Raw genomic sequence first — 25881 nt, 5'->3', positions numbered from 1 at the left:
ATACACCTAAGGAAAAATATATACTGTATATACTGTACATACATATACATATAATATACATATTCCACCCAATGTGTGGTATGTGTATTCCTCACTCTTGGATCATTTATATATACATTTCCATATCCCACAAAAAACAAACAAAAGAATTCAACCCTAACTTTAATTAACTTCCCCTTTTTTCTAAACAGGAACTTACTGATGTAAGATTGATTCTGAGAACAAGAATCTGTACTCTCTACAACTGTGTTCTTACAATTTCCCTGAAACAACGTTTTCCTTGAGGCCTGATAAGATAATAAGGTAAGTAAAACTCTCCATCCGAAAGATAATTAGATGACAACAGATAAGTACATATCACAGGTAAGTTTTCACCAAAACAATTGCTTAACTGTAAGCCTAATGGTTAGACTGTCTCCATGGTCAAAAGCTTTACCAAGTAGACTTTCTTGCCTTTTTGTTAGCATGGTAATTGACAGCTATCGTACCTCAACCAACTGTAGTTCTCATTCCCTTATCATCTAAAGTAATCTGGGATTTCTAAACCTCCTAAAATGTCTCCCAATATAATATACATATACTTCTATCTTTCTGTCAGTCTTAAATGTCCCTGATATTATTTTATCCATCCGATGAAAAACTGTTCTCCCTTAAACAGACTCCCCTATCTTTCCTCTTTACTTCAAAGGCTATGATGTTATAAATGTTACCTTCTCCATGACTGCATATATGTGACTGGATCTATACTTTATTATTTATATGTACTTTATTTAAAATAAACCATAACAGTAAATTATGTGTATTGTTTGACTGTTGCCTTAGTATAGTTATTTTCGAATATTAGATGGTAAGTAGAACGTTTTTCCATTTCTTATTAGACATATTATAATTATTTGCTATATTCATCAGAATTAAGAAATGGAATGACACTAAAGAGTTCCTGAATTTTCTGCAGTTGTGTTATTTAAGAATACATTTATACTATATGCATACCAAAACATTTTTGGTAATGCAAGGGGTTTGAAGTATGTATTCTATTAAGATACCCTTTGCTGTCACTGCTCACGTAAAATCCCATGCATTTTTGCTTGGAAGTAAACTCTTTGAACAAACTATGTTTTAATTTTGCAATCCTATAATCATATACTTTTGAATAGCTCATAGTGAATGTAGAGATGTATTCAGTCCTTGAGACTGATTCAAATATGTACTGGATATTATTGTAAGACACCATACCTATTTGAAGAATTATGTAGCTAAGGATACCCTTTTTTCTTATGGAAATGTGAGGTAGGGATATAAAAAGTTCTAACAGAATTTCTTTAATTTGGGCTTTTGTCTCAGAAAATATATCAGGATAACATTTATCTGACTATCCTACAGTGATTAGGGAATTGTACTTTTAGAAATGTAGACGGTAACTAAATGTCAACTGTTTGAAGGTTCCCCCTAGCTTTATTTAGCTGCTAATAAATCTCATTTAACTGATATGGAGAAAGAAGACAGCAGATTTTAAAACTAGATGATTCAGAAAGTATAAAAAAAAGAACTGAAAGTAAAGAGACAAACTAAATAGGACAACAGACTTTTAACCAAACTGGAAGCTTTATAAGTAAACACAAATTTTTTGCAGGTCAGCTTCTATTGCTGAATTCAATCTCTTGCTAACCTTTTCCAATTCCTTCTTTCTCCCCATTTTTTTTAAAGACATGCAACATTAAAAGTCCAGAAATCAAAAGTAGAATTTCTTCAAATCAGCTATTATCAAAGCTTTATTTTGTTCTTTGTTGAAAAAAAAATCATTTGGAAGTAATTATATCACATTTTGTCACATTATAAAATAGTGGGGTCATATATTTTTTGAGCTGCTGGTATAATTATCTAATGCCTTGAAAAGTACCTGTTGTCTATCATAGAAATCTTCATTTGGACTGATTAAAACATTGCATGTTTTATGCAATATTTAACAAAGTAATTAAACAATGAATAGACTTGGAAACTTTTTACAAATAAACAGCTAATTTCTTCCATTCTAGAATTCTTTCCTGTATACACAGAAAATAAAATGGAAACCATTCTAGGATTTAGTCACATGAGCTGGCTCATTGTATTCTGCTCTACATTACATGTCGCGAAAGGTAAATATGTTCTTTAAAGGTGATTTTCAAGTTTTTTTACATTGAAATTTTATTCTAAAAAAGAGGGAACAGAAATTGCTAATCAGTTTTCTTGTTTTAATATTATTTATTGTTTTATCATAAAAAGTAAAATATAAAACAGAAAAATGAACAAAACAAAAGCAAACATTGAACACTAGAAACAACAAAAAAGAAAAAAATAGTGTGCAAAAAATGAGGAAAATTGATAAATGTAGGATCCAATGGGTGTTGAGAAAAAAAGAAAAAGCTGTAGGTTTGCCGCCCCTTTTACACACACATACATTCACGTGTGTGTGTGTGTGCATGTTTGTGCACTTGTGTGTGCATGTATGTGTGTACATGCATTTGTGTAGTGTGTGTGTGTGTGTGTGTGTGTGTGTGTGAGAGAGAGAGAGAGAGAGAGAGAGAGAGAGAGAGAGCAGTCAACAGGTTAAGCTAAACATTATATTCCTCTGTTAACCATCAGTTGTATTTAGCACATGGAAAATCCACAAACAGTTTCTAGCCTCTTATAAAGCTGTTTAGTCCATTATCTCTAATCAAAGCAGTTAATTTTGCCATCTCCACTAATTCAGTCAATTTCAAAATCTATTCTTCAACAGCTGGAATTCCTTCTTCTTTCCAAAGTTTTGCAAGTACAATCCTTGCAGCCATCACCATGTGAAGGAATAACACCTCAAATTGTTTTTCAATTGGCTTGTCCATCATACCTAAAAGAAACGCTTCAGGTTTCATAAATATTTGTATCTTAAATATTTTCTGCACTTTCTTTGTTATGTTTATGCAATATGTTTCACATATTTGCAAGACTACCACATATGATTAAATGAACCTGGATGTTGACTACATTTCCAGCACTTATTAGAAATCCCTCTGTACAATTTAGCTAGTACCAATGATGCAACATTTCAGAAAAGTTTTCTTTCAAGCTATAATTAAATGTAAATTTTAGTCCAATGGACTAGTCACTTTTCTGAGCCAATAATATCAGGAGCTATGACGACCTGATAAAACAATATTATTCTCTCTCTCTCTCTCTCTCTCTCTGCACCAAGTATATGCTGGATGGTATAAGGACTGCTGCCTTTAGGATTCTGTGCTTTGGTTGCTCTAGCCATGCTTCAACTATCTTTAATATTAATTGTGTTCAGAAATGTCTGGCTCTTGGTGAATATGGGATGGAGTTTATTGACATTCATCCAAGTTTAATACAATTACATAGCAGATATGAACAGATTTATAACTGATGAAAGTCCAGGACCACTAAATTTTCTCTGATATATCTAAAACTCAAGTTATTTTTAGAAGGTCATATCAGATTCTCCCTATATTTCCATTTCTTCATGAATTTTCATTATTAAAAACAATATCAAGGAATGGCATCTATCCTGAACTTTTAGGGTGGTTAATACTTAGACGTGAAGAGGTCCAACTTAAATAAAAAATCTAACAGAGGAACCAAGTTTCAACTTTCTGCCCATGGTTTGTCACTACTTGGGAGTGAAAGCCTAGCTTTCATGTGCTACATTTGCAACGACAAAAATAAATTAATGAATGAATTAAATAAATTAAATAAATAAATTTTAATTAGAACAGACAGAAACCTTATTTTTGTCATTGACCAAAAAATGCTCCAAAATTAACCCTTAACATCAAAACTATTGGCAAGCATTTTTGAGAGAAGCTAACACATAATGTAGCAAATGTTTGCTATTTTTAGAGGAATTGAGTTGTCCTCATTGCCTAACAAATAATGCAAGTAAAAATTACCCGAGTGCCATAAAAATCTTTAAAAGGGCAATTAACTGTTGGCAGACATCCCTGTAGAAATGACAACACAGAAAGACATGAGCTGTAGTTTCTATGGCACTCACGGCAAAGGGGCAGCATTAAGTTTCATATGAGGTTCCCTATATTTCCTTTCCAACACAGCTATGGGAAGAATATTAAATCCACCACAGATGAGGCTCTACTGAATTTGAGGATTGTGATATGACGTAAATGTGAAACTGGTTTAGGCACTAGAATTTGGTTATTATATTGTGAGAAAAAGCAGTGATCTCTGTTTGGCCTTCTATATCTAAAATCCTTTTCCTTAATATTAATCTGGTTTGATCTGGCCCTAAAGTTAAGATGGCATCCCTGAAAAAGTTGTATTATCCCAGTTTCAATCAATCAAAAGAAATTTAAAAATGACAGATTTTTTTCTGTATCCTGTACAGAGGTGGATTTATAAGCTGTACAGAAGCAGATAGATAACTCAACAAGACGTCCATAACAAAGTACATTTATTGGTTCATCAGGTATCCTCATAACTCACATTTGTGATGAAGTTCTTCTTTAATGACCAATCCTTTGTATATCTGCTTTGTAGTAAAAGATAGTTATCTCCTAACCCATCTCGTAGCGATAGAAAGCAGCTCCCATGAGTTAGGGAGTTCAGGCAAAAGTGAGGGAAACTCCCCCAACCCATTGAGTCAAAGGGCATCGGGAAGCTGTTGGAAAGGGTGTTGTGTAGGCATATGCCCATGTAGAGTGTCTTAGTGGATGTCTGGTGGTTGTTGGCAGCCGTTTAGGGTGTCCTAGCGACAGTGTATTGATCGCCGGCAGCCTTTTAGTCTGAAACGGCATTCTTGTTTTCGATGGTGGTAAAGGGCATCGGAAGGCTGTTGGAATGGATGGCGCTAAGGCATTTGCCTGGGTTGGAGCCTGCATCCGATCGACACTGACAATTCCTATGATCCCCCAACCTAGTGGAGATTTGATGGCCCCTGGGGTGTCTACAGGGCCACCGACTGACTCAGAGAAGAGAAAGGCACGTGGGGCATTATTTCCCAACAAGAGTAGGATCTCAGCCTCTGGATCTAGAGCGGGAAAGTAATGAGCCATGAGACCTCAGGTGTTGCGATCTGACTGCGGTCGTTCGGTATCCCACTGCATTCAAATACGGGCAGTAGTGGGAACCGGGAACTTCCATCCAATGACTCTATGCAGAGTCCAGTAGCTCTCCTCCCTGCCATGCTTCTTGGTCCATGGCACATTGATACAGTGAAGTGAAGTTCATTCTTTTGCACCTCAAAGAGGTCGAAGAATGCAGGTCTGGCCAGAGTGCAGGTGCTTTGAGTGTCTATCCACACGTACATTTTCACGGCATCTTCAGGGCATCCTTCAGGGTACACTTTGGCTAAGTGAATCGGAGTGCAGTGCTGTGCAATTGACACTCATCCTTGGTTTTGGTTGAGGTTTGGCAGTCTGCCGAGGACCCCTGCATGCTTCTATGTTATGTTGAGGCTCCTTGTCCGAAGGAGGGTTACGAGGTATCTGTGGTGGTGGCTCAGAGTCTGGATGCAGTGCAGTCAGGTGTTGGTCACTATGACATAAGTTGCATTGCACCTTGGCTGTGCAGTACTTGGGTGGGTGTTTGGATTCGCAACACTTGTAGCAGTACTGGTACTCCCTTAGCAATTATTTTCGTTGGGTCAGTGATTTCGCTGCAAACCCAGTGCAGCTGTTCAGCGAGTGATGAGTGTGGTGCATAGGACAAAACTGTATTCTCCTTTTGTTCAGAGATCTAACTTGGGGTGGATGGGATGAAGTCTCTCCCCAACTGTGTGTGGAGGAGGAGTCAATCTCTGTTTTATGGACAACCATGAAGGGTCTTTCCCTGGTAGTGTGCACAGGGCCTGAGGGCGATATATGGTCGCAGTTGTATATTCTATCATTAGAAGGGCTAACAGCTCTGAGTCCATGGGCCTGGTGTGTGTTGCACACTGTCGCCTGGTGGGACACAAATTCTTCAAGAAGTGTGAAGGGTATAAAGCGGTGGCAACCCTTGGCCATGAAGGTGTCAGACAACTGGAGCCACTTTTCAATTAGCACCTGCGGAAGTTTTCGAACAATTTTGTTCTGTGTGTCGACATGATCGAGACAGGCGAGTGCCGGTAAGTTGGGATCTCGTTGTGCCATTCTCAGCTGGACAAGTATGTTAGCGAGGCCTATGATTCAGTGTGGCTTGTCGATACAAATTTTAGGAAAATTGTTGAGGCTATCCAAGAGTGTTGCTTTTACGTCTTCAGAAGTGCCATACAGTTCGTCAAGCCTTTTCCATGATAACCGTAGGGCAGTGGCCAGATCCCCAAGTGGGATGCATAAAGTGCCCTCGGTATGTCGGCAGACTGTGGCCCTAGCCATGCTATCAAGTGTCCGATTATTTCATCAGGGTGCCGCCTGAACGGGGTGCAGGAAAAGTTTCTTCCATACTAGATACTCACCACCTGGCTTGTCAGAGAATCTGTGAACTCCGTTGGCGTGCAAATTTATCTTTCCACTTTGTACAGCCAAGTTTCTCCAGTAATCTTCAGCATTTGCTGAGTTGGGGGGAGGTATTGACATAGAGGGTTCTCCCCCTGGATTCTCGTAGGGTGGGTTTGGGTTGTAAGTCAATGACAGGTTGTAGTCTTCATCCCAGTACTTATGGAGGATGTCGTTCTCCCATACTGGGGACGATGGTCGAGCGTCACGCTGATGTGTAGGTTGGGCACGGCTACCTTGTGGTGCCTGGGAGCCAGATTGGTATTGAGGTTGTGGCAGGAATGCTGCTGCCTGTGGATTGAGTGTGGCAGTTGTTGCTGATGGCATGTTGACACATGGAGAAGTCGTAGGCACTGGTGGGCTACGTTGCTCAGCCAGCAGGGCGTGAGACATTGCAGTAGGGTTGCTGGTGTTGGGAAGAGAATCTCAGACCTTAGTACATAAAACATCAATTGGGGAAGGTTTGCTGTTGGTGGGAAGTGAATCTCATACTTTAGGTCATACAACATCAGTTGCGTAACTGATGTGTAGAGTCTGTGGTTGAGATTCATCTCTGTGCTTCCCTGGTTGTGGGAGACTATTAGGCAACTGAGGTGGTTTAATCTGCTCATTTCGAAGCGAGTGCTGCTCATCCACATAGGCCTTGACCCGTGTATCTGGGCTCTCTTCTCCCAAATCTTCGAGGTAGAAGTTGAGGGAGGCAGTGTTGGCCACCTTCTGCCATGCTGCGGCCCTTGCTTTTTTCGCTGCCATCTCTCTTTGTCATTCAAGTAAGTCCACTTGGGCCTGAGCTTTGGCTTTTGCTGCTTGTTAATTGGCCTGAGCTTTGGCCATTTCTGCCTGTTGTTTGGCCATTTCTGCTTGTTGTTTGGCCATTTCAACTTTCTGCCATATCACCTCTGTCGTAATACGTAAATCTGCCTCTGCTGCTGCAGCTTCAACTTGGGCTTCTACAGCTCATTCAGCATAACTTGCTGCTCTGGAGGCCTTAGATGCACCGCAATGACAGGAGGATATTCTGGAAGGATGGTGAGAAACACTGGAAGCTGCTTGCGATCTAGCTGGTTTGGGATGGAGGGAGGAGGCTTTCTTTGAGTGGTGGAAAGAAGCTGCTTGTGATTGAAGATCTCTGTTGGATGTGATCTTCTCCCTCGGTATTTGCTCCTTCTGTAGCGCAATGAGGAGCACAGTCTGGAGGGAGTTTCTGCCTTCCCGAACACTGTCTTCACGTTCTTTGTTCGCCTCCTCAAAGGAATGAATGTGTTCCTGGAACTCTGGGTCTTCCAGGTTCGACTGTATGTATTTAAGCTTATTTTCACTGATCTCTCCACCATGCGAGGTGCTCCTCTAAACTCCTTCTGCATCAGGAAGAGACTCTCGAGGGGCAACTTGCTTTTGGGGGTGTCACAGATCTTGACCAGCTCTGTCCATGCATCTGCATGATGGTGATACTACCTTTCCCAATCCTCTCTGAAGCATTTCACCATGGGTGAGGTAAGCTTCCTATGCTGTCTTCCTATGCTGTAGGCCTTCTGAGGTATCGTGGCTTCTCCAAAGGGTTGGACATCTAAAACTGGGTTTCGGGAATCAGGCTCCATGTTTACAACAAGGGTGGGTGGAGGAATCGGTTCTTCTGGTACATCAGAGACATCTGTCATGGCTGAGGAAGTTGCCATGCTTCAAATTGTCAAAGGGAGAACTTTGGAAAATTTTAGTGGTTTTCTGTGTAATTCCCTTTTTTTGTACTGGGGGCGCTGCAAGCAGGTAGCAGAAAGTAGAATTGCTGCTGGATTTAATACTTGAGCACATAGGTGGCACTGCAGAGTCTGGGCGATGCTAGCACAGCACACAGTATGGCTGCTTCTAGGGTGCATTGTGAGCTTGCAACACTAGGGGGCACTAGAGGTTGTGTCGCAAAGTCCGAAGACTAGAGGGCTGAACGCAGAAATATGCGTAGTGTAGTCTGAAGACTTGAGGGCGGAATGCAGAAATATGCCTATAATTGTCACTTGCTTCACAAGGTGGCAGCAGAGGGTCAGGAAGAAGCTGTTGCTACACCCATGTTGGGTTGCACTCTTGGGACCCTTGAATTAAGTTGATTAAATGGTCCACAACAGTTGCAAAAAGGGATTATCATTGGATAAACACTCTGGTCAAATTTGAGAAACTGTGTAAAAAAAATCAAACTCTGGGAAATTTCTGTTTGAACCCCAGATGTAGCTGTGGGCTGCTTTGCTTAGGTCTGTTGGGTTGCTGTTAATCTTGGAACATTTGAATTAAATTGATTAAATTGTCCACAATAGTTTCCAAAAAAGGGATTATCAATGCAAACACGTAGTGGAAAACTCAGGGAGATTTTTCTTTGAGCCCCAGATGTAGCAGTGGGCTGAAGAAAAAAAAAGGGGGTGGACTTCCTTGCCCACTCTTGAGAGAAAAAAAGGAAAAAAAAGAATGGTAAGAATTATTTGACTTAACTGTAAATTTCTTCTTGACCACCAGATGGGGATGTAGGCTGCTTTACCAAGATGTGATGTTGCCCTTAAGGAGAGGGGTGGTTGGGTCCGAAAGGTATTTATTCCTAACTCGATGGAATTTATCTAACAAGTAAAACAGTTCAGAGGGTTATATGCAATGTGTCTTGTTATACTTAAATTTTTCTAGCATAGAAATAAGATGGCCAAACTCTATGCTTCATGAGGAAAAGGAAATTGTTCTTTGTTCACATAGCTTACTTGCTGGAGCTTTGATTTATAGCCCCAATAAAACCGGCCAGAGAAGGTTTTACAGCCTTAGTTATAAATGGCTGGACACCTCGTGGCAAATGCTGGATAGAGAAAAACACATCCTTTGTCTTTACTCCAGGACACAAACTAGTTTGCTAAATTGGTTTTCTTTGAGTTAGTTCAGGGAGAGATGAAATAAAGGAAGCTGCTTGTCTGTCCCCTGAAAGATGGGAAGTTTGCCTTCCCTCTTGTTATGTAAAATGAGTCTTTGAAATAGCAGGAAGACAAGTTGAGCAGAGAAGGGGGGTGGGTGAGTTAGAAAGTTCTCTTTGTTTGTAGCATGTGGGGGAATTCCAACCCCTCCTGTTAGGAATGTAAGTCACCTAACAGTTGGATTGGAAATATATAAACCAGGATAGACATTTTAATACTGTCTCTTTAAGGGAATGCTAAAATTGTAATTGGGTGTAGTTCCTCGAACGGTCATAAGATGGAGCCAGAAACCTGGGTTGTTAGTTCTGTTCTGTTGTTGCTAGACGTTCTGATGTTCGATGTTGGTTGGTTTGCATTTCCCTATTGACTGTTGCTGATCGTCGTTATTCTTGGATTTGATGTGAGTCTGATTACTGAACTGTTTTTGATACTGGACTTTGTTATTGGATTATCCCTGGAATGAAAACTGACTGCTATAACCATGTATGACTTGGACTGTTTGTTGGACTTTGCTTAACCGTTTACTGGAAGTAAATACCTACATTTTACTATACAGTGTATCTGTGTGCTGGTTGTGTGTTATTCTTCACCATTCTCACTACGTCTCCATGTGTAAGCTCATTCTCCTAACGGGGAATGACCTCAACACCTCCCACCATGCAAACAGCATGTAAAGAGTTCCATTGCTCATAGAGAGAGATGAGAGAGAGACGATGAGAAAATGTAAGCTTAGATTAACATTGCATATTCACTCCTGGCTTCAATATTACTTTGCTTTATCAGAAATCCAAATTAACAGTCTTTATACAGATGGGCCTCAGGAGATCATCTTTTACTTTTCTGTATCCTGTACAGAGGTGGATTTATAAGCTGTACAGAAGCAGATAGATAACTCAACAAGATGTCCATAACAAAGTACATTTATTGGTTCATCAGGTATCTTCATAACTTACATTTGTGATGAAGTTCTTCTTTAATGACCAATCCTTTGTATATCTGCCTTTTAGTAAAAGATGGTTATCTCCTAACCCATCTCATAGCGATAGAAAGCAGCTCCCATGAGTTAGGGAGTTCAGGCAAAAGTGAGGGAAACTCCCCCAACCCATCGAGGGTCAAATTAGTAACCAATCAGGATTACAGATGTGGCCACGTGACATGAACTACATTTCCCAGGATACCTTTAACTACATTTACCATGATGCATTCCCTTAAGGGGACAGCTCATAATTCCTAAGTAACTATCCAATTCCCATAGACTGGCTGGGACAGCACAGATTTGTATGGAGTTCACTGAAAGGTTTGAAGCTTATATTGATCCTTATATAAGATAACTCATTGTCTTGAATATTTAACTTTTTAAATTTTACCTATTTCTAGGTATGGATGGAACATCTGTTGAAAATGTTGACTGTATTGTTCGCTCATATACATTTAAGAATCCTACTATGAATTGTACTTGGAATGCTGGTAAAAATGCTCCTCCAGACACCTGGTATTTTATGTACTTAGCATATCACAAGTAATGCATTTTCATTTAATAAACTAAAAAAATCTTTTTTGAAAATATATTGTGTTTGATTGGCTTTTAAATAAAATTCTTTGGGATAAACAGGGCTACAGATAATGAGTGTCCACATTACATAAGTAACACATTTGGAAGACACATTGGTTGCTACTTCCCTGATGTTATAGCAAATCAATATCGTGTGGTTATTACAATAAATGGATCAAGCAAACACTCTCCAATTCAGTCGTATGTTGATGATTTCCGACTTTATGAGAAAGGTGAGAAAAAAGTGAGAATCTGTTTTCAATTAATAATAATAGAAGCATGTTACCAGATATCCTGAAATATGAAAATAGTCAAGTATGATATGCCCCAAATTAATGGTACCAGTAGCTGCGTTATAAGCAGGGGTGGGATTCAAATTTCTTAACAACCGGTTCTGTGGGCGTGGCCTAATTTGTGGGTGTAGTTTGGCGGTCATGTGACTGGGATGGGAGTGGCTTGCTGGCTGGGTGTGGGTGGGGGTCATGTGATGGGTGGGCATGGCCAGGTGGTCATGTGACTGGCAAACTGAATGTAAGTGGTTCTCGCTTAATGACCAGGTCCTTGCATAATGGCCAGTTGCTTAGCAAGTGTTTTTTGCCAGTTTCCAAGGCCTGGGGAGCCTTGGAGAGGGCAGGGCGAGGCCTGAGCAGGTGGCCATGTGACTGGCAAACCAAATGTAAGCGGTCCTTGCTTAATGCCCAGTTGTTAACAAGTGTTCTAATTTACGACTGACCTCCAGAGAGTTACTTGGCCTGTTTTTGGTGTTTTGACAGACATACACACACACACACACACACACACACACACACACACTTGTGGCCCATTACAACATCCCACACAGTCTTGTGACTGAGGTTTTCTATGTTTTTTTGCCAGTTTCCAACAATTCCTTCTGGTTTCTGGTTAAAAATGCCCATTGGGGAAAATGGACTTTTTTTAACAACCAGTGTTTGCTTAATGACCACGAGGTTCACTTAATGACCATGGCGTTTGCCTAACCCAGGGGCCTGCAATCTTTAACACTCAAAGAGCCATTTTTCTATTTTCTTTTAAACAGGTATCTCTGTCTCTGTCTTTCTTTCTTTCTCCTTCTTTCTCATCTCTCTCTCTCTCTCTGTCATCTTTTTCTCTTTCTTCGTCATCTCTCTTTCTCCCTCTTTGTTTCTCATTTCTCTTTCTCTCTCTCATCTTCAACTGCTAAGATTGGAAGCTGTTTTTTTATAATCCTATTTCTTTGCAGTTTTTTTCACACACATTTGTGTGTATGTATCCAATATTCTTTCTTCCTTTCCACTATGTATTCAAAATGGGCAATGGTTTTGTGTGTGTGTGTGTGTGTGTGTGTGTGTATAGCATGGGTATATGTCACGTCAAGGGGTGCCTCGCCTGGCCCCTCCCCTCCCAGCCATTTCTTGTCACATCCAGCCACAACTTATCTATAGTTCTATAAAAATGTTGTTCATCATTTTTTGACTTTATGATCTACGTACTATAGATGTCCTTTCATGGACCACTAAAAGGAAGAAATGGCTTGCATGCTTTGCCCAAGAGGGTGATAGGCAATAGGCTTTCAAGGGGCTGCCAGAAAGAAGGGGGGGCGGGCAATGTATTTCCCAAAGCACTCGAAGACAAACAAGAAGCAATGACTAAGACTGAGGAGAAACTTCCTGGCTGTGAGAACAATTAACCAGCTTGCCACCAGAAGTTCTGGGTGCTCCAACACTGGAGAATTTTAACAAGAGACTGGACAGCCATTTCTCTGAAATGGTATAGGGTTCACCCCAAGGTCCCTTCTAAGTGTTATTCTGTTATTCTGACACCTTTCCTAGGACCTCTGCTCAGAGTTTGGCATCCTCAGTTTTCCTTCCTGAGCATGGGGTTGGACTAGAAGACCTCCAAAGTCCCTTTCAACTCTGTTAAACACACCTGTATTTATGCTCTGGACTATAGACATGTAAACCCTGAAAAATACCTGGGCAAAAGAAAGGCAGCAAAATCACTCTAGGTGTAGGGACAGTGTAAAATAGTAATATATGATAAATAATGGAACAATTAAAAATAATAGCACAGAGTTTTCTCTCCTCCTCTTCCTTCCTATTTCTTTCTTTCTTTCTTTCTTTCTTTCTTTCTTTCTTTCTTTCTTTCTTTCTTTCTTTCTTCCTTCCTTCCTTCCTTCCTTCCTTCCTTCCTTCCTTCCTTCCTTCCTTCCTATTTCTCTTTGTTTCTTCCTTTCTCTCTCTCTCTCTCTTTCTTTCTTTCTTTCTTTCTTTCTTTCTTTCTTTCTTTCTTTCTTTCTTTCTTTCTTTCTTTCTTTCTTTCTTTCTCTCTCTCTCTTTCTTTCTTTCTTTCTTTCTTTCTTTCTTTCTTTCTTTCTTTCTTCTCTCACTCTTTCAAACACATACACACACTCCTGGTGGAGCAGGGGATTGGACTAGATGATCTCCGAGATCCCTTCCAGCCCTAGATTGCTCTTTCTTCTCTCTCTTTCCCTCTCTCTATCTCTCTCTGTGTCTCTTTATGGTTCTCTCTCCCCCTCTGTATCTCTCTCTGTGTGTGTCTCTCTCTCTGCCCCTCTCCCTATCTTCCCCTCTCCCCCCATGTCTCTCTCTCTCTCTCAAAGTCGACTGGGCCAAAGCAGCAAGTTCAGACTAGCTAAACAACGATTGATCGTGGAAGCGTCCCTTCATCCCCCTCCTCCTCTTGTGACCGAGCGAGTGCCAAAGCACAGCAGAACCGGGCACGGGGAGGGCGGCTGCGGCTGGCAATCATTGTTCAGCCAGTCTGGATTCCAAAACGAAGAATTGAAAGAAGTAGCAAAGAGCACCAAGGAAGGACAGCTTGCTGGCTTGGCCCAGCCGAGGATTTGAGGGAGGGGGAGAGAGAGAGAACACACACACACACACACACACAGAGAGACACAGAGTTGGGGAGGGGTGTGTGTGTACGCGCTTTACCTTTTAAAATTCTTGATTTTCTTTATCTTTTAAAAATCCTGGTAACGTCCTGTATTTATGCCCTCTTTAAAAGATTCATAGCATGTTTTGAAGGTGAGGCATAAATAAATAATTGTGAATAACACAATTATCCCAAAGGGGGGAAAAAGAACATTGGTTTTTTGAGGCTAAATGGTGGCTAGAAACAGTATCCAGGAACTTGAAGACTTAATTTCATGCAGCTTTTGCATGGATGAAATTTCTGCTCCTGTTGCGTGGGAGATTAGTTGGGGATGTGGAAACTGGAAGGGAGCATGTTGCTTCTGGAATACTTACAGGAGTATAGTTTTCTCTTTCTTTTTCCCTCCCTCTCTGTTTCTCATCTCTCTCTCTCTCTCTCTCTCTCTCTCTCCTCCATGGCAAGAGCAGCAGCATCAGTCAGTGTCTCAGGAGAAAAGTTGCGGCCCTCCCACATATTCCTCCCGTCTTGCCTTGAGTAGCCTCACGCAGCACCAAACTTAGCATCAAATTTAGCGCGCTTCACAAATGAGGTGGCGCCATTTGTGAAGCATGCTAAGTTTAAAGGTGCTGCAAAGCGTGTTCCCCTCCCCCCATATTTCCCACGCTGCACGCACCGATCAGCACATGCTGCGCAGCGCCTTTAAACTCCACACATTTTACAAATGAGGGAATTCCAGCATCATTGCCACCACATTTGTGAAGCACGCCTCCCCACCCCATATTTCCCTCACTGCAAGCAGCCTTGCGCTGCATGGCACCTTTAAACTGTGCATTTTACAAATGAGAAGGGGATTCCAGCGCCATTGCCGCCACATTTGTGAAGCGCGGCTTCCCCCCATGTTTCCCTCGCTGCAAGCAGCCTTCCCAGCCTCGCTTCCCCAAGGGGGAAGCATAGCAGGGGGAGGAAAGGCAAGCTGTTGAGCCCCGGCCCAGGGCTTACCATACCTGGTGGGGGGGGGATGAAGCAGCAGCGAGACTGCAATGGTGATGGCAGCAATGGCAGCGATTCTGGCAGCATCGGGGCTTCCAGGACCAGTTCCCCACCCTGCCATCTGTCATCTGTGTGGGCAAAGAGGAGCGGGGCTGACAGGGAGGGGTGAGGCCAGCTAGGGGTGAGATTTGCCAGTTCTCTGAACTGCGCAGAATCATAACATCCGGTTCTATAGAACCGGACAGAACCGGTTGAATCCCAACCCTGGTTATAAGGGACTTTTCTTCTGTAAGGGTCTAATATTTCATTTTTTAAAAAAAATGAATGCATCTTTTTACGAAGAGAGCATATGTGGTACTTCATCTTCTGACCTGAAATAAGTGAGAAAAACAAGGCTTTCATTTTTAAATATTAATTTTCACTGATCTAGAGCAGGGGTGTCAAACTGGCGGCCCATGAGCCGGTTGTGTCACTTGCAGGCCACGCCCACCCCAGCTCCCCAAAGGGGGGAAACATCACAATACGTCACGTGATGGCAATGTGATGCCACAAGTTTGACACCCATGATCTAGAGGCTGAAAGAAGTAAAAATGAAAAAAAGAAAACCAAATATATCTACCAAATTTGAGCTAAAGAAATTGTGCTCATTGTGTTTATCTCTTCTTTATTTAAAGTATTTCATTGCTTATATTTGTCCATAAGTACATGATTTCCTAAGTCTTCAACTGTTACTTATAATGCTGGTTTTTTCATTCCAGAACAGTTTCGACCTCCCCAAAATATTACTGTGGATTATAGTTCACCATTATATTATAATGTCCAGTGGGAACCTCCTCCAAACTCTCGTAAACTTGGAAGTAATTGCTTTAAGTTCCAAATAAAGGTAAGAACCAACAAGTCAAAAAATTTCCTTGCCAGCCTAATGTCAATTTTTAGATTTGAAAATGACATCCATAGGAAAACAAATATTTCAAATTTTGAAAAGATTGCCAGATTGTCATTGATTTAAAGAATATAGAAGTGCTGTTTCATGGTTTCATGTACAGGAATAAGACAGGATAAAAATCCCAGAAATACTTGGATGAAGGGATTCTTATTGTCCCAAATACCCTAGGACAGGTTCTCAACCTGTGGCCTATGGAACCCTGGGGGTCCACTATGTCGTCATAGGGAGTCCAGGAAGGCTTGAAGAAATGTTATGCTTTAAATCTTGAGTTAAGTCTTGGGGGTCCATGGTCATGATCTGTGGCCACAAAAGTTAAAGAGGAACCACAGTGAAGAAAAGGATGAGAACCCTCAAGGTAATAGGTGGGCTTTTCTACCCACTAGGCACTCCCAGTAGTGGTGGGATTCAAATTTTTTTACTACCAGTTCTGTGGGCGTGGCTTAGTGGGAGTGGCAGTGGAAGGATACTATAAAATCTCCAGTCAGAGGTGGTATTTGCCGGTTCTCTGAACTACTCAAAATTTCTGCTTCAGGTCAGAACCTGCTGAATACCACCTCTGACTCTCAGCTATACAATAAACTAAATCTATTGTCAAGGTAAGTTGGGAATATTAATCACTCTCTTGTACTAATTAGTACAAGGAGGCTTGTATTAGATCTGCATTGATTGCCAACTAGACTATGCAAAGCAACTGGAAGCAATGCTTCACAACATGTGAAGAGGCTTTGCTAAGTTATGTTTGTATGTGTACATCTGCAGACATAACAACTTTGTTTTGCTGGTGGTTCTGAGGGAAATGTTTTGTGTGTTGAAGTGTTTTCTATGGAATCATAGAAACTTTGTCAGAGGGTATCTCTTTCACCTGGTTTGATTCATTTCACTCTAATTTCAATATTGTAATCTATTTAGCTTTCATATTTATATTGTGTTACCTTCTTTGAGTATTTGCTAAAGGAGAAAGAAGGGGCTATTGTATAAATCAAATATGGTTGCCTACAGGTGCAGGTTAACTGGATGCAGGAAGGCAAAAATGCTCATCTGAATAGGATTATCGCCAGGTAGCAGGCCTGTTTCCATAATTAAAATGAGAAGTAATTAAAATAAAAGAGTTCTGATATTTAGGGAAAAAAAATGAAGGTCTGCTCAAAAAATAAATGACTCATTGCAAAATAAATGCTACTGGGCCTACAACAAATCAAAAGGGGTATATAAACAGATTTTTTTTTCTCTTTTCAGTTGCATGGTTAGCAAAGAAGTAAAGTCATGGCATGAAATCATTAGCAGAAACAGCATAAAGGAACTGGCTAGTGCTTCTCTACTACAGATAGTTCTTGACTTAAGACCACAACTGAGCCCAAAATTTCTGTTGCTATGTGAGACTGTGGTTAAGTGAATTTTGCCTCATTTTACAACCTTTCTGGCCACAGTTGTTACGGGAATCACTGCAGTTGTTTAAGATTAAGATTTAACATTGTTGTTAAGTGAATCTTGCTTCCCCATTGACTTTGCTTGTCAGAAGGTTGCAAAATTACATGACCCTGGAACATTACAAGCACCATAAATATGAGTCGGTTGCCAAGTGTTTGCATTTTGATCATGTGACCATGGGGATACTGTCATAAGTGTTAAAATAGTCTTAAGTCTTTTTTTCAGTGGTGTTGCAACTTTGAACTATCACTAAATGAACTGTTGTAAGTCAAAGATTACCTGTACAATATTTGTAAGAAATGAGGACATAGTTCATTCAGCAAGCATAACACCAGAGGGGCTGCAAGAGATGATAATTAGTTCAGAAATTAAACATAGGAATGTCTCCAAAGAAATGTTGCCTGTAAGATAACATAAATAAAAGTGTTTAAAGGGAAAGTAAATAAATACTCTTCCTTCCCAACACTTTCTTCTCGCTATACTTATCATTTGGCCATTATAATTATTATAAACAACTGACTGTGGGAAATGTATACCGGTTTAGAAAAGGACAAAATTATCAATACTAGTAACTATTTTATTTTCCCCCTTTATTTTCAAGGATGAACGCAGGAATACAATCATGAATGTAAGTGTTGTCACGTAATAAATTGCCATTTGTTTAATCATCTCATTCTGTCTAAATTTGCTATTACTATTCAGATTTGATCCAAAATAGAAAATAGTGTTGAAAATTTTCCAGGAACTCTAAATATGAAGAGGTACATGAACAAAATTGATAGTTGGACAGAATTTCATTTTTCATCAGAAATATTTTTTTATAAATAAAAATAGGCAGAATAACACTAATATCACACCACAAGAAATTTCATTGGAAACTGCTGCTAAGTGGACATACAGGTCTTAAAATTAGGTGATCAGGATGCTATATAGTTCAAGGTCAGTTATTTTCTTCATACAGAAAAACAGATATTGTACAGAAGGAACCAGATTTAATCCAAGAAAACCATATACAATTTAAAAAGTAACCATCAAGCCCCTTAGATGTCAGACTTCTAAATTTTGGAAACAATCAAGAGTTGTCTACCCCCAGTTTTAAAAAAATAAAAATTGTTCTCCACAGGCACAGCATCAAAGTGTCATTCCTTGTTTTTATGGCATTCCTTGTATGAATATGTGCTGTTAAATTAGGAAAATTCGTAGCTTAAACCAGGAAGATGGAAGATATTCTAAATCTACAATTTAATTATTGGTTTATTGATTGTTTTTAGAGATGAATACTGAGTTTGCTTTTTGTCCAATCAATTGGGAGCAAAATAGAAACCCCTTGCACTTGGTCCCAGTGGGAATTGTAGTAATTTTTAACGAATTCTCCAGATCCTAGATCATAGGACTTATCAGAGTTCAGAACGACTCTGATAAGTCAAAATAATAATGCTATTCCCTCATCTTTTCTTGCATAAGGGGCAAAAATAGGGCAGTTATTAATTTTTTTATTGTAATATCAAGTTTTAACCTCATATTCTAACATTCAATAGCAGTTTGTTTTCTTTGCATAATTCAATTTTAAAAAACATTTCATAGTCACAAAGAAATGGAAGCAAGGCTTGAAATTAAAAATGAGTTTTTACAATATTTCTTTTCATTAATAAGCAAAACATTAACTATAATATGATTGTCCCAAAGGTGCTTTTCAACAAGCAACTGGACTTTCTGGTTTTTCTTTGAAGATATTTAACTTCTCACAAAGGTAGAATACCATTGTAATTAGCATGCACTGAGGGGGGGTGCACCTGCCCGGGGAGTGCGCACATGTCCGTGGGTGGGGCACATGCATGCGTGGGATGGGGCGGTGTGCATGCATGGGGTGGGGGGTCATGCACACATGCATGGGGGTGGAGAGGTCATGCGTGCATGTGCTGGGGCAGAGTGCATGCACAGGGTGCGCACATGTTGCATTTTGGGGACTTGGTGCCAAAAAGGTTAGCCATCACTGCGATAGAGCAAATCTGTAAGTTAAAAATATCGGAAAAGAAATGAACAGCTGAAGAAGCTTCTTGGATGAGAAGCAAAATGTCTTCAAAGAAAAACCAGAAAGTCCAGTTGCCTCTTGAAAACCATCTTTGGGACAACCATGACCTGGATGACTGAGAATCTCCATAGTCATTTAGCAATATAAAGTGATTGATTCAAGATAAATTGTATTTTTATACTGAGAATTGTTATTTCATCAAGCAAAAATTTAAGTACTGGTAGATAAATGTTTTGCTTTTAGGTAACAGAAAAAACATACAATTTCGCAAAGCCTGCAAAATATATCTTGAGAATTCGCTCAGTTGGACGCTTTACGTGTCCAATTTCAAAAGAAATGAATGGAGAATGGAGTGAACCTATTGAGTTTGGTAATTTATTTTTTCTTTAATTATTTTTTCTTCTTGATGCTAACATTCTAATAATCAGCTCGTTATGAGCTTCCTAATATCAAAATGATCACTGAAAAATAAGATAATATTGATATATTTAGGTAATTCCTCAAGATACTTTGGTAGCAAGGTTTCAAAAAATTATGGGATTTAAAGTTTTTAGAGCCTCAAACTGTGAGTTCTGCTTTTAATGCAAACAATCTTAGAGATAATAAATTTAAATTCTCCAAACACAACCCCCATTTTTGCTACTATATTGAAGACTTGTAATAAATAAGTTATTACAGTTTAATTATGTTTATGTGGATAAAATTCCAATTTAAAGTAAAAAAATTAGAACATGATAAATAACATGTTCTACTACGATGGGTCATTTGGCAGCAATTATTATTGTTTTTCACTAAGATGTTCAAATGCACAAGATATTAATGGAATGTGAAAATTAATACTTGATTTAACAGACTCAAAAATACTATATAACTAAAATGTATAATAGCGTATTAATTTAGATTTAGATCATCATTTCTTAATTGGGTCACAGAATGTGATTGTAGGAGAAGAGAAGGCACAGCTGGAAGGCAGACTAAAACACATCATCAGTTTGTAGTCCTTGTGTTGCCAAATCCAGTCCCCCATGAATTCTGTTGACTCTTATCTAGTGCCAATTTAGCACTGAATGTTAGTTGACAATGACTTTGAACCTAACAAACCCTCCTGGTTATTTGTTCCTGATACTGGTGTTTGAATAGAACTGGCAACAAATAAATCCATTCCATACTGGCATAAACGATTGGGAAGGACTAATTTGAAATTAATTTGTAACAGATATTTCATAGATGCTCATTCATAGTAAAACTGGTACATCTGTCAAATAATTTTCACCAAAAAATTGTTGGAGCAAGAATAGGTGAATGGTACCTATAGAATCTGTCGTGGAAAGATAATTGTAAAGCAATATATTTGTAAGAGCCAGTGCCATCACAAAACCAAAGGTTGTCATAAATGCACAATTAGCATGGTTAAATTTATTTCTTGAATATACCACTGTAACACATTGGAACTATTATTACACTCTTATTATCAGTATGTATAGAGACTCAAACTTGTAAACTGGTTAAGGCACCAGGCTAGAAACCAAAACATTGTAACAGAAAATGACTTCCAAAATCTTATCAAGAAAACTGCAGGGACGTGTTCAGGCAGTTGCCTGGAATTGAGATTGACTCAAAGGCACTATGTATGTATGTATGTATGTATGTATGTATGTATATGTATATGTATATGTATGTATATGTATATATATATGTATATGTATGTATATGTATATATATGTTTAAATAGTGATTGACACATTCTGATAAAGATTAGAAGCATTATCATTTGAAACAAAATCTGGATCCCTACCTCCTAACTTTAAAATTTTACATTAATTTTAAAAATAAAAAAAGATCTAATGACCAATGTAAAATGGGCTTGAACATCTTTACAGATTACAATAATATACATACACACACACGAAAAATGACAAAAAAGTATGAAAAAACATGATATTCCATTTGTTTTTGACATCTTTAATTTGCGATGTAATATTCTTTTGTTCATTGATAATAACCACTTGTAATGCTAGAGATATTTGCTGTATCCCATCATAGTAAACAATAATAAACATAACTTTATTTTTAAATACAAATTATCTCAATAAAATCAAATTACTCTTCCTCCCGCCATGAATATTCCTAATTCCTTATCAACTTTATTCTAAAGATAATGGATGTGTGAGACAAAGATTCATTTTTAAAAATACTTTTTACATTCTTTGATGGTAGCAGAATAACAACAAAATTTGTTGTGTCATTTTCTTAGCTCCACATCCACATTGATAGTCATCAGCTAGCCACGGGTGAGAAACTATGACTTGTGGACTTCCAACTTCCAAAATTCCTGAATTAGCCATTGTATCTCTATTTAATGAACACACAAAAACTGGATTTTGATTACCTGGTCACATCTGCTGATTAAGGAAGCTCTAAATTCAACATTCTCCTTTTGGATTATAAGTTTTTCTCTCAAGTTTTAATGGCATTTTGAGTTTGAGACAAAGTGATTGGACTAAAAAATCTACTGCTATCTTCCAAGTTCACAGCAGATTTGAAGGGCTACATTTATTTTCTCCACTGCAGGATCATTTTAGGAATTTATATAAAATACCTGATACAGGTTGACTGAAAACATGAAAATAAACATATTTGTAATTCTGTTTAGGGTTAACTTGGCTTTCTTAGATGAGCACCTAAATTTGCTCTCCTACAAAGAAGTAGTGGCCAATATGTACATTATTTCCGAAATAGAAAGGTACAAATCAGTATTTGGTCAATTAGTTTTGTTTTCCTGCTACCGATGATACCATATTTATATACAGCTATATTACAATTATTTCATTAAATATACATATTAAAATAATGGTACCTATAGGGTCAAGGGTATCTTTTGGCTTTTTCTATTTTTTTCCTACCAAAAAAAGAGCTCTGAAGCCTGCTTCTTCATTGAGCAATATAATCATGTGGGTCTGAATGTCTCTTTAAATAAATCAGTATAAGACTACTAAAACCTATTGTTTCAGGTACTGACCCTGATGTGTTCCCTACACTGCCTTTAATCTTTGCTGCACTTGGAACCATAATGATAATTGTGCTTTTGACCTTGATTTGTAAAAGGTAAAATTTAATTATTTTTCATTGCTTTGCAGACACAGAAAACAGTTTTCACTTTAACATCTTTTTGACCTAGCAGCTGATAAATCTAGTCCTTTAAAAAACTCAAGTGCAAATCAGCACTTTGTCAACTAGACAAGAGGCTGATATTGAGAAAGGTGTAAGAATATATGTTTTTACCTTAATAAAGACAACTTGTTTATGTAACATAATGATAAAAATAGATTGAATACAAGCATCGCTACACAACTATTAGGTTAAATTTACTTCTAAGAAGAGCAGAACAAAACCAATAAGTACCTTTAAAAAATTGCAAGGTACGTTTTGCTGATTGCTATGGATATAACTCTTAACAAAAACCTATCTTCTGCTTTAGGCCTGTTTTTGTAACAGATATTGAATCTTTGTCTTTTTATTTATTTTTATTTCATTGATTTCTCTCCACTTTTTCTTATATTATTCCCCCCCCCCCTTTTTTCCCCCTCCTAATGACTTTGGCTTCCAATTGCCTGCTGTAAGAATTCCTCTTGGCTGTTGTTCTCAGATACCTTTTTAAAATTAATATACTGCCTGTTTATTCTTTTTTCCCCCCTTTGGTGCAATTGGGTTAATAAAGGTTCAAAAGAATGCTTTTTGTATTTTATGGAACAGAATCTATCTGAACCCTATGCTTATTTCTGTATCTAGTTTTGTAAAAGATGATTCGATGCACTTAGTAGTTTTTTAAAGAGTTTTTTGTTCTGCTCTCAGACCTTGTAGAATTGATAGAATTAAACACAAAGAGTTACTAGTCTTATACTTTAGAAGTATGTTGTGTCAATGCTGTTGCACATTTTCAGGCACCTATAACAGGGTTATTTCAAGAGAAGAATCTGGGATAATGCTCCAAATTAGGGGGTTGGATAATGCTCCTTCAGGGGGTTGGACTAGATGACCTTCAAGGTCCCTTCCAACTCTGATTATCTGTTATCTGTTAAATCTTTCTTTGTACAGGAACCACATATGGGGAAAACTTACTGACCCAGTTCCCCAACCAAAAGATATGTGGCAACATGAGAAGAATGTGGAGGTGAGTTCGAAATATGCTAAATATAATAATCTATAAAGTATTTTATGTATACATGAGTAACTTTTTCATACCTACTTTATAATTTAACGCTGCTTAATAATTGGTTCTGTCATTCTTTTATTTGTAGCAATATAAATTGAGAATAGAAATGTACTTTTAGCTATGAACTTTTAGCATCCAAAATGACTCAAGACCAAGTCTAAAGACCAAAATCTAAGAATTACCTTTTCCATTATGAATCTACCTTAACAGAAGTTAGTTTGAAGATATACTACTCCCAGAAACTCAATTATCTAACACACAGGAGTTTTCCTGTAGAGTCCAAGGCCATAGAATTAATTGCTCTCCCTAAGAGGAGTGTTTTGTCCTCAATCTCCCAGATTTTTGGCAAATGGCTAAAACACACCTGTTCTCTCTTCCTATTTCCAACCTCCACAACTTCTGTACTATGAGATAGGTTGTGCTAACAATGACTAGCTGAACTATGTTTTCATGGCTGATGGTGGACTAGAACATGGGCCTCCACTGTGCCAGTCCAATATTTCATCATCACTTCACTATCCTGTTCTCTGTTGAGGGACTAATTTATATACAAAGAAAAATAAGGGTTTTGTTATGTGTATTTGCAATGAGTTGTGATGTAGAAATGAGAATTAAACAATCATGATCTTTAAAATTAATGCAAGGATATTTTCTTTTCTTTGAAGTGGGTGACCCCAGTACCTATAGCAGGTGAATCAATAACAGTGGTTGAAGAAATGTCTGCCGTCTCCCCAAAAGTATGAGGCATTGTCCACTACCAAAAAAAACCTACCCTAATAAAATAGTAAAAGAAAACCTGTGTATGTGTATGCTTATCTATTTCTTTCAAAATATGAATGCATTTGCATAAATTCAGACAGTGGGATTTAGGATAACAATCTTAAAACTAGAGGCTGTCAAACAAGAGCTAGGGCAATTAATTTTTCCAAGGTGTCACATGAGAAACTGGGACGGTTGTGGAAGGCAGAACTAAAAGGGATGTGAAAGTGCATAGGCATGCATGGACACACATACATAAATTGAATTTAAAGTCACTTTCAGAATAAAAGACGAGGGCAGTCAAAGGGCTGGATGTAGTCCAGGAGCCATAAAATGCTAGATTCATCTGTACAAAAGGAACCAACTTGCTTCCCACTCCCCTTGGAGCTTGAATGTGGAATGCTGTTAGTACTTTGAACAGATCAATCGTTAAGGGAAGGTACCATAAAAACCCACAGATAAGTCCATTCATGGATAAATTCTTTTCCCCCATTTTTCTGTTTTCATATTTCAATAAATACTATTTGTTTTCTACTTGGCTTATCCAAGGGTGGCACATTTTTTTATGGTACAGGTATTTTGGTTTAGTTTGTGTGTGTGTGTGTGTGTGTGTAGGTAGGTAGATACGTAGGTATATTTTGGTTCTTAAAATTTTCAACAAGAGCATTTTTGTATGTGTTTAAAACAGCAACATTCTATTATGAATAGATGTTTCACAAGAAAGTTGTTATTTTCCAAGTACCAACATCACTACAGTTCAGAGTGGAAACCTCATGGTAAGCATTTTGTGAAGGCATCCACAGCGCTACTCCAAAACTCTCATATTTTTTATGCTTTCACATTTTCAATGTTTTAACATAGAAAATTATGCTGAATACAGAAAACATGTATGCTCGTTTCAGAGAGGCTTCGCCTTAATGGTAGAATACTTGGGATGTTTGAATTGTTGATAAATTATTTTAATTGTTTTCTTTTCCTTCATTTAAAAGTACAAGATACATCTTGAAAACCAATAAAGGAGGATATTTGTAGCTCAGTGGTATTCTCAATCTTTGGTATTCTCTGAGTGTAGTTCTTTTCTTGCAGACCTCTTATTACCCAAACTAGGTAATGTCGTCAGTGCTAGTAAGGAATGGAATTTGCTCTCCTCAGTGAGGAGAGCAAAAACCTCTTCTTACTAGCACTGATGTTATCTAGTGTGAGTAATGTCTGCAAGAAAACTTAACTAAGAGTACCAAAGACCCCTCACATCTTGAAATTATGTGATATGTAGGTCCTTTTAGACACCAAAGGCTCACATAATAGGGTAACTTGTTTAGGCAATAAATTGACCTATTGAATTTATGTACATTGTAGACTATTATTGACAATTTATATAAAAATGTGTTATTTAATATTGCAGCTTTCAAGCTCCACATTAAATATTTGAAAGATCAGTTGGGACTCCAAAACCATGACTATCAGAGCTTCCTGCTACCATGACTATCAAAGTTTCCCAGTTTCATATTCCCAAGAAAACACATAATTAGGTAAATAATTTTATTGCAGAAAATTAGAAAGATACAACCCAGGTCTGTGTGCAACACTACACAATAATTCTGCTATATGCATGTGTGATTGGCTGAGAGTCTTGAAGTTCAGTCCTGGGATTCCTCCTGCA

General features: G+C 38.4%; 1 protein-coding gene across 2 annotated transcripts; it reads left to right on the top strand.

Moving 5' to 3' along the window:
* The first annotated feature begins 198 nt into the window (after positions 1 to 198).
* Positions 199 to 24257, top strand: LOC113411673 (interleukin-5 receptor subunit alpha-like). 2 transcript variants are annotated; one of them, XM_087967090.1, is made up of 10 exons: positions 199 to 303; positions 2037 to 2138; positions 10784 to 10898; positions 11019 to 11191; positions 15602 to 15726; positions 17819 to 17845; positions 19493 to 19619; positions 22261 to 22354; positions 23345 to 23420; positions 24128 to 24257. In XM_087967090.1, exons 2-10 carry the CDS (start codon positions 2066 to 2068, stop codon positions 24203 to 24205), a joined length of 888 nt encoding a protein of 295 aa, XP_087823216.1. In that variant the 5' UTR covers positions 199 to 303; positions 2037 to 2065; the 3' UTR covers positions 24206 to 24257. The 2 variants fall into 2 exon arrangements, with proteins under 2 accessions (XP_087823216.1, XP_026522656.1); XM_026666871.2 differs by having other exon boundaries at positions 10784 to 10925.
* Positions 24258 to 25881: the final 1624 nt, after the last annotated feature.

Source organism: Notechis scutatus, chromosome 5, assembly GCF_049901735.1.
Source record: "Notechis scutatus isolate UNSWTSFEM ecotype Mainland chromosome 5, rNotScu1.2, whole genome shotgun sequence".
In the NCBI taxonomy this organism is placed as follows: Eukaryota; Metazoa; Chordata; class Lepidosauria; order Squamata; family Elapidae; genus Notechis; species Notechis scutatus.
Note: the sequence above shows the minus strand (reverse complement) of the source record. Positions and strands in the feature narration are given on the sequence as shown.

Excerpts from the sequence above, each read along its gene's own strand:
- LOC113411673 (XM_026666871.2), top strand. The coding sequence starts at position 2,066 with ATGGAAACCATTCTAGGATTTAGTCACATGAGCTGGCTCATTGTATTC. Across the intron at positions 17,846-19,492 it reads GCAGGAATACAATCATGAAT|GTAACAGAAAAAACATACAA; the intron begins GTAAGTGTTGTC and ends TTTTGCTTTTAG. Across the intron at positions 23,421-24,127 it reads AACATGAGAAGAATGTGGAG|TGGGTGACCCCAGTACCTAT; the intron begins GTGAGTTCGAAA and ends TTTTCTTTGAAG.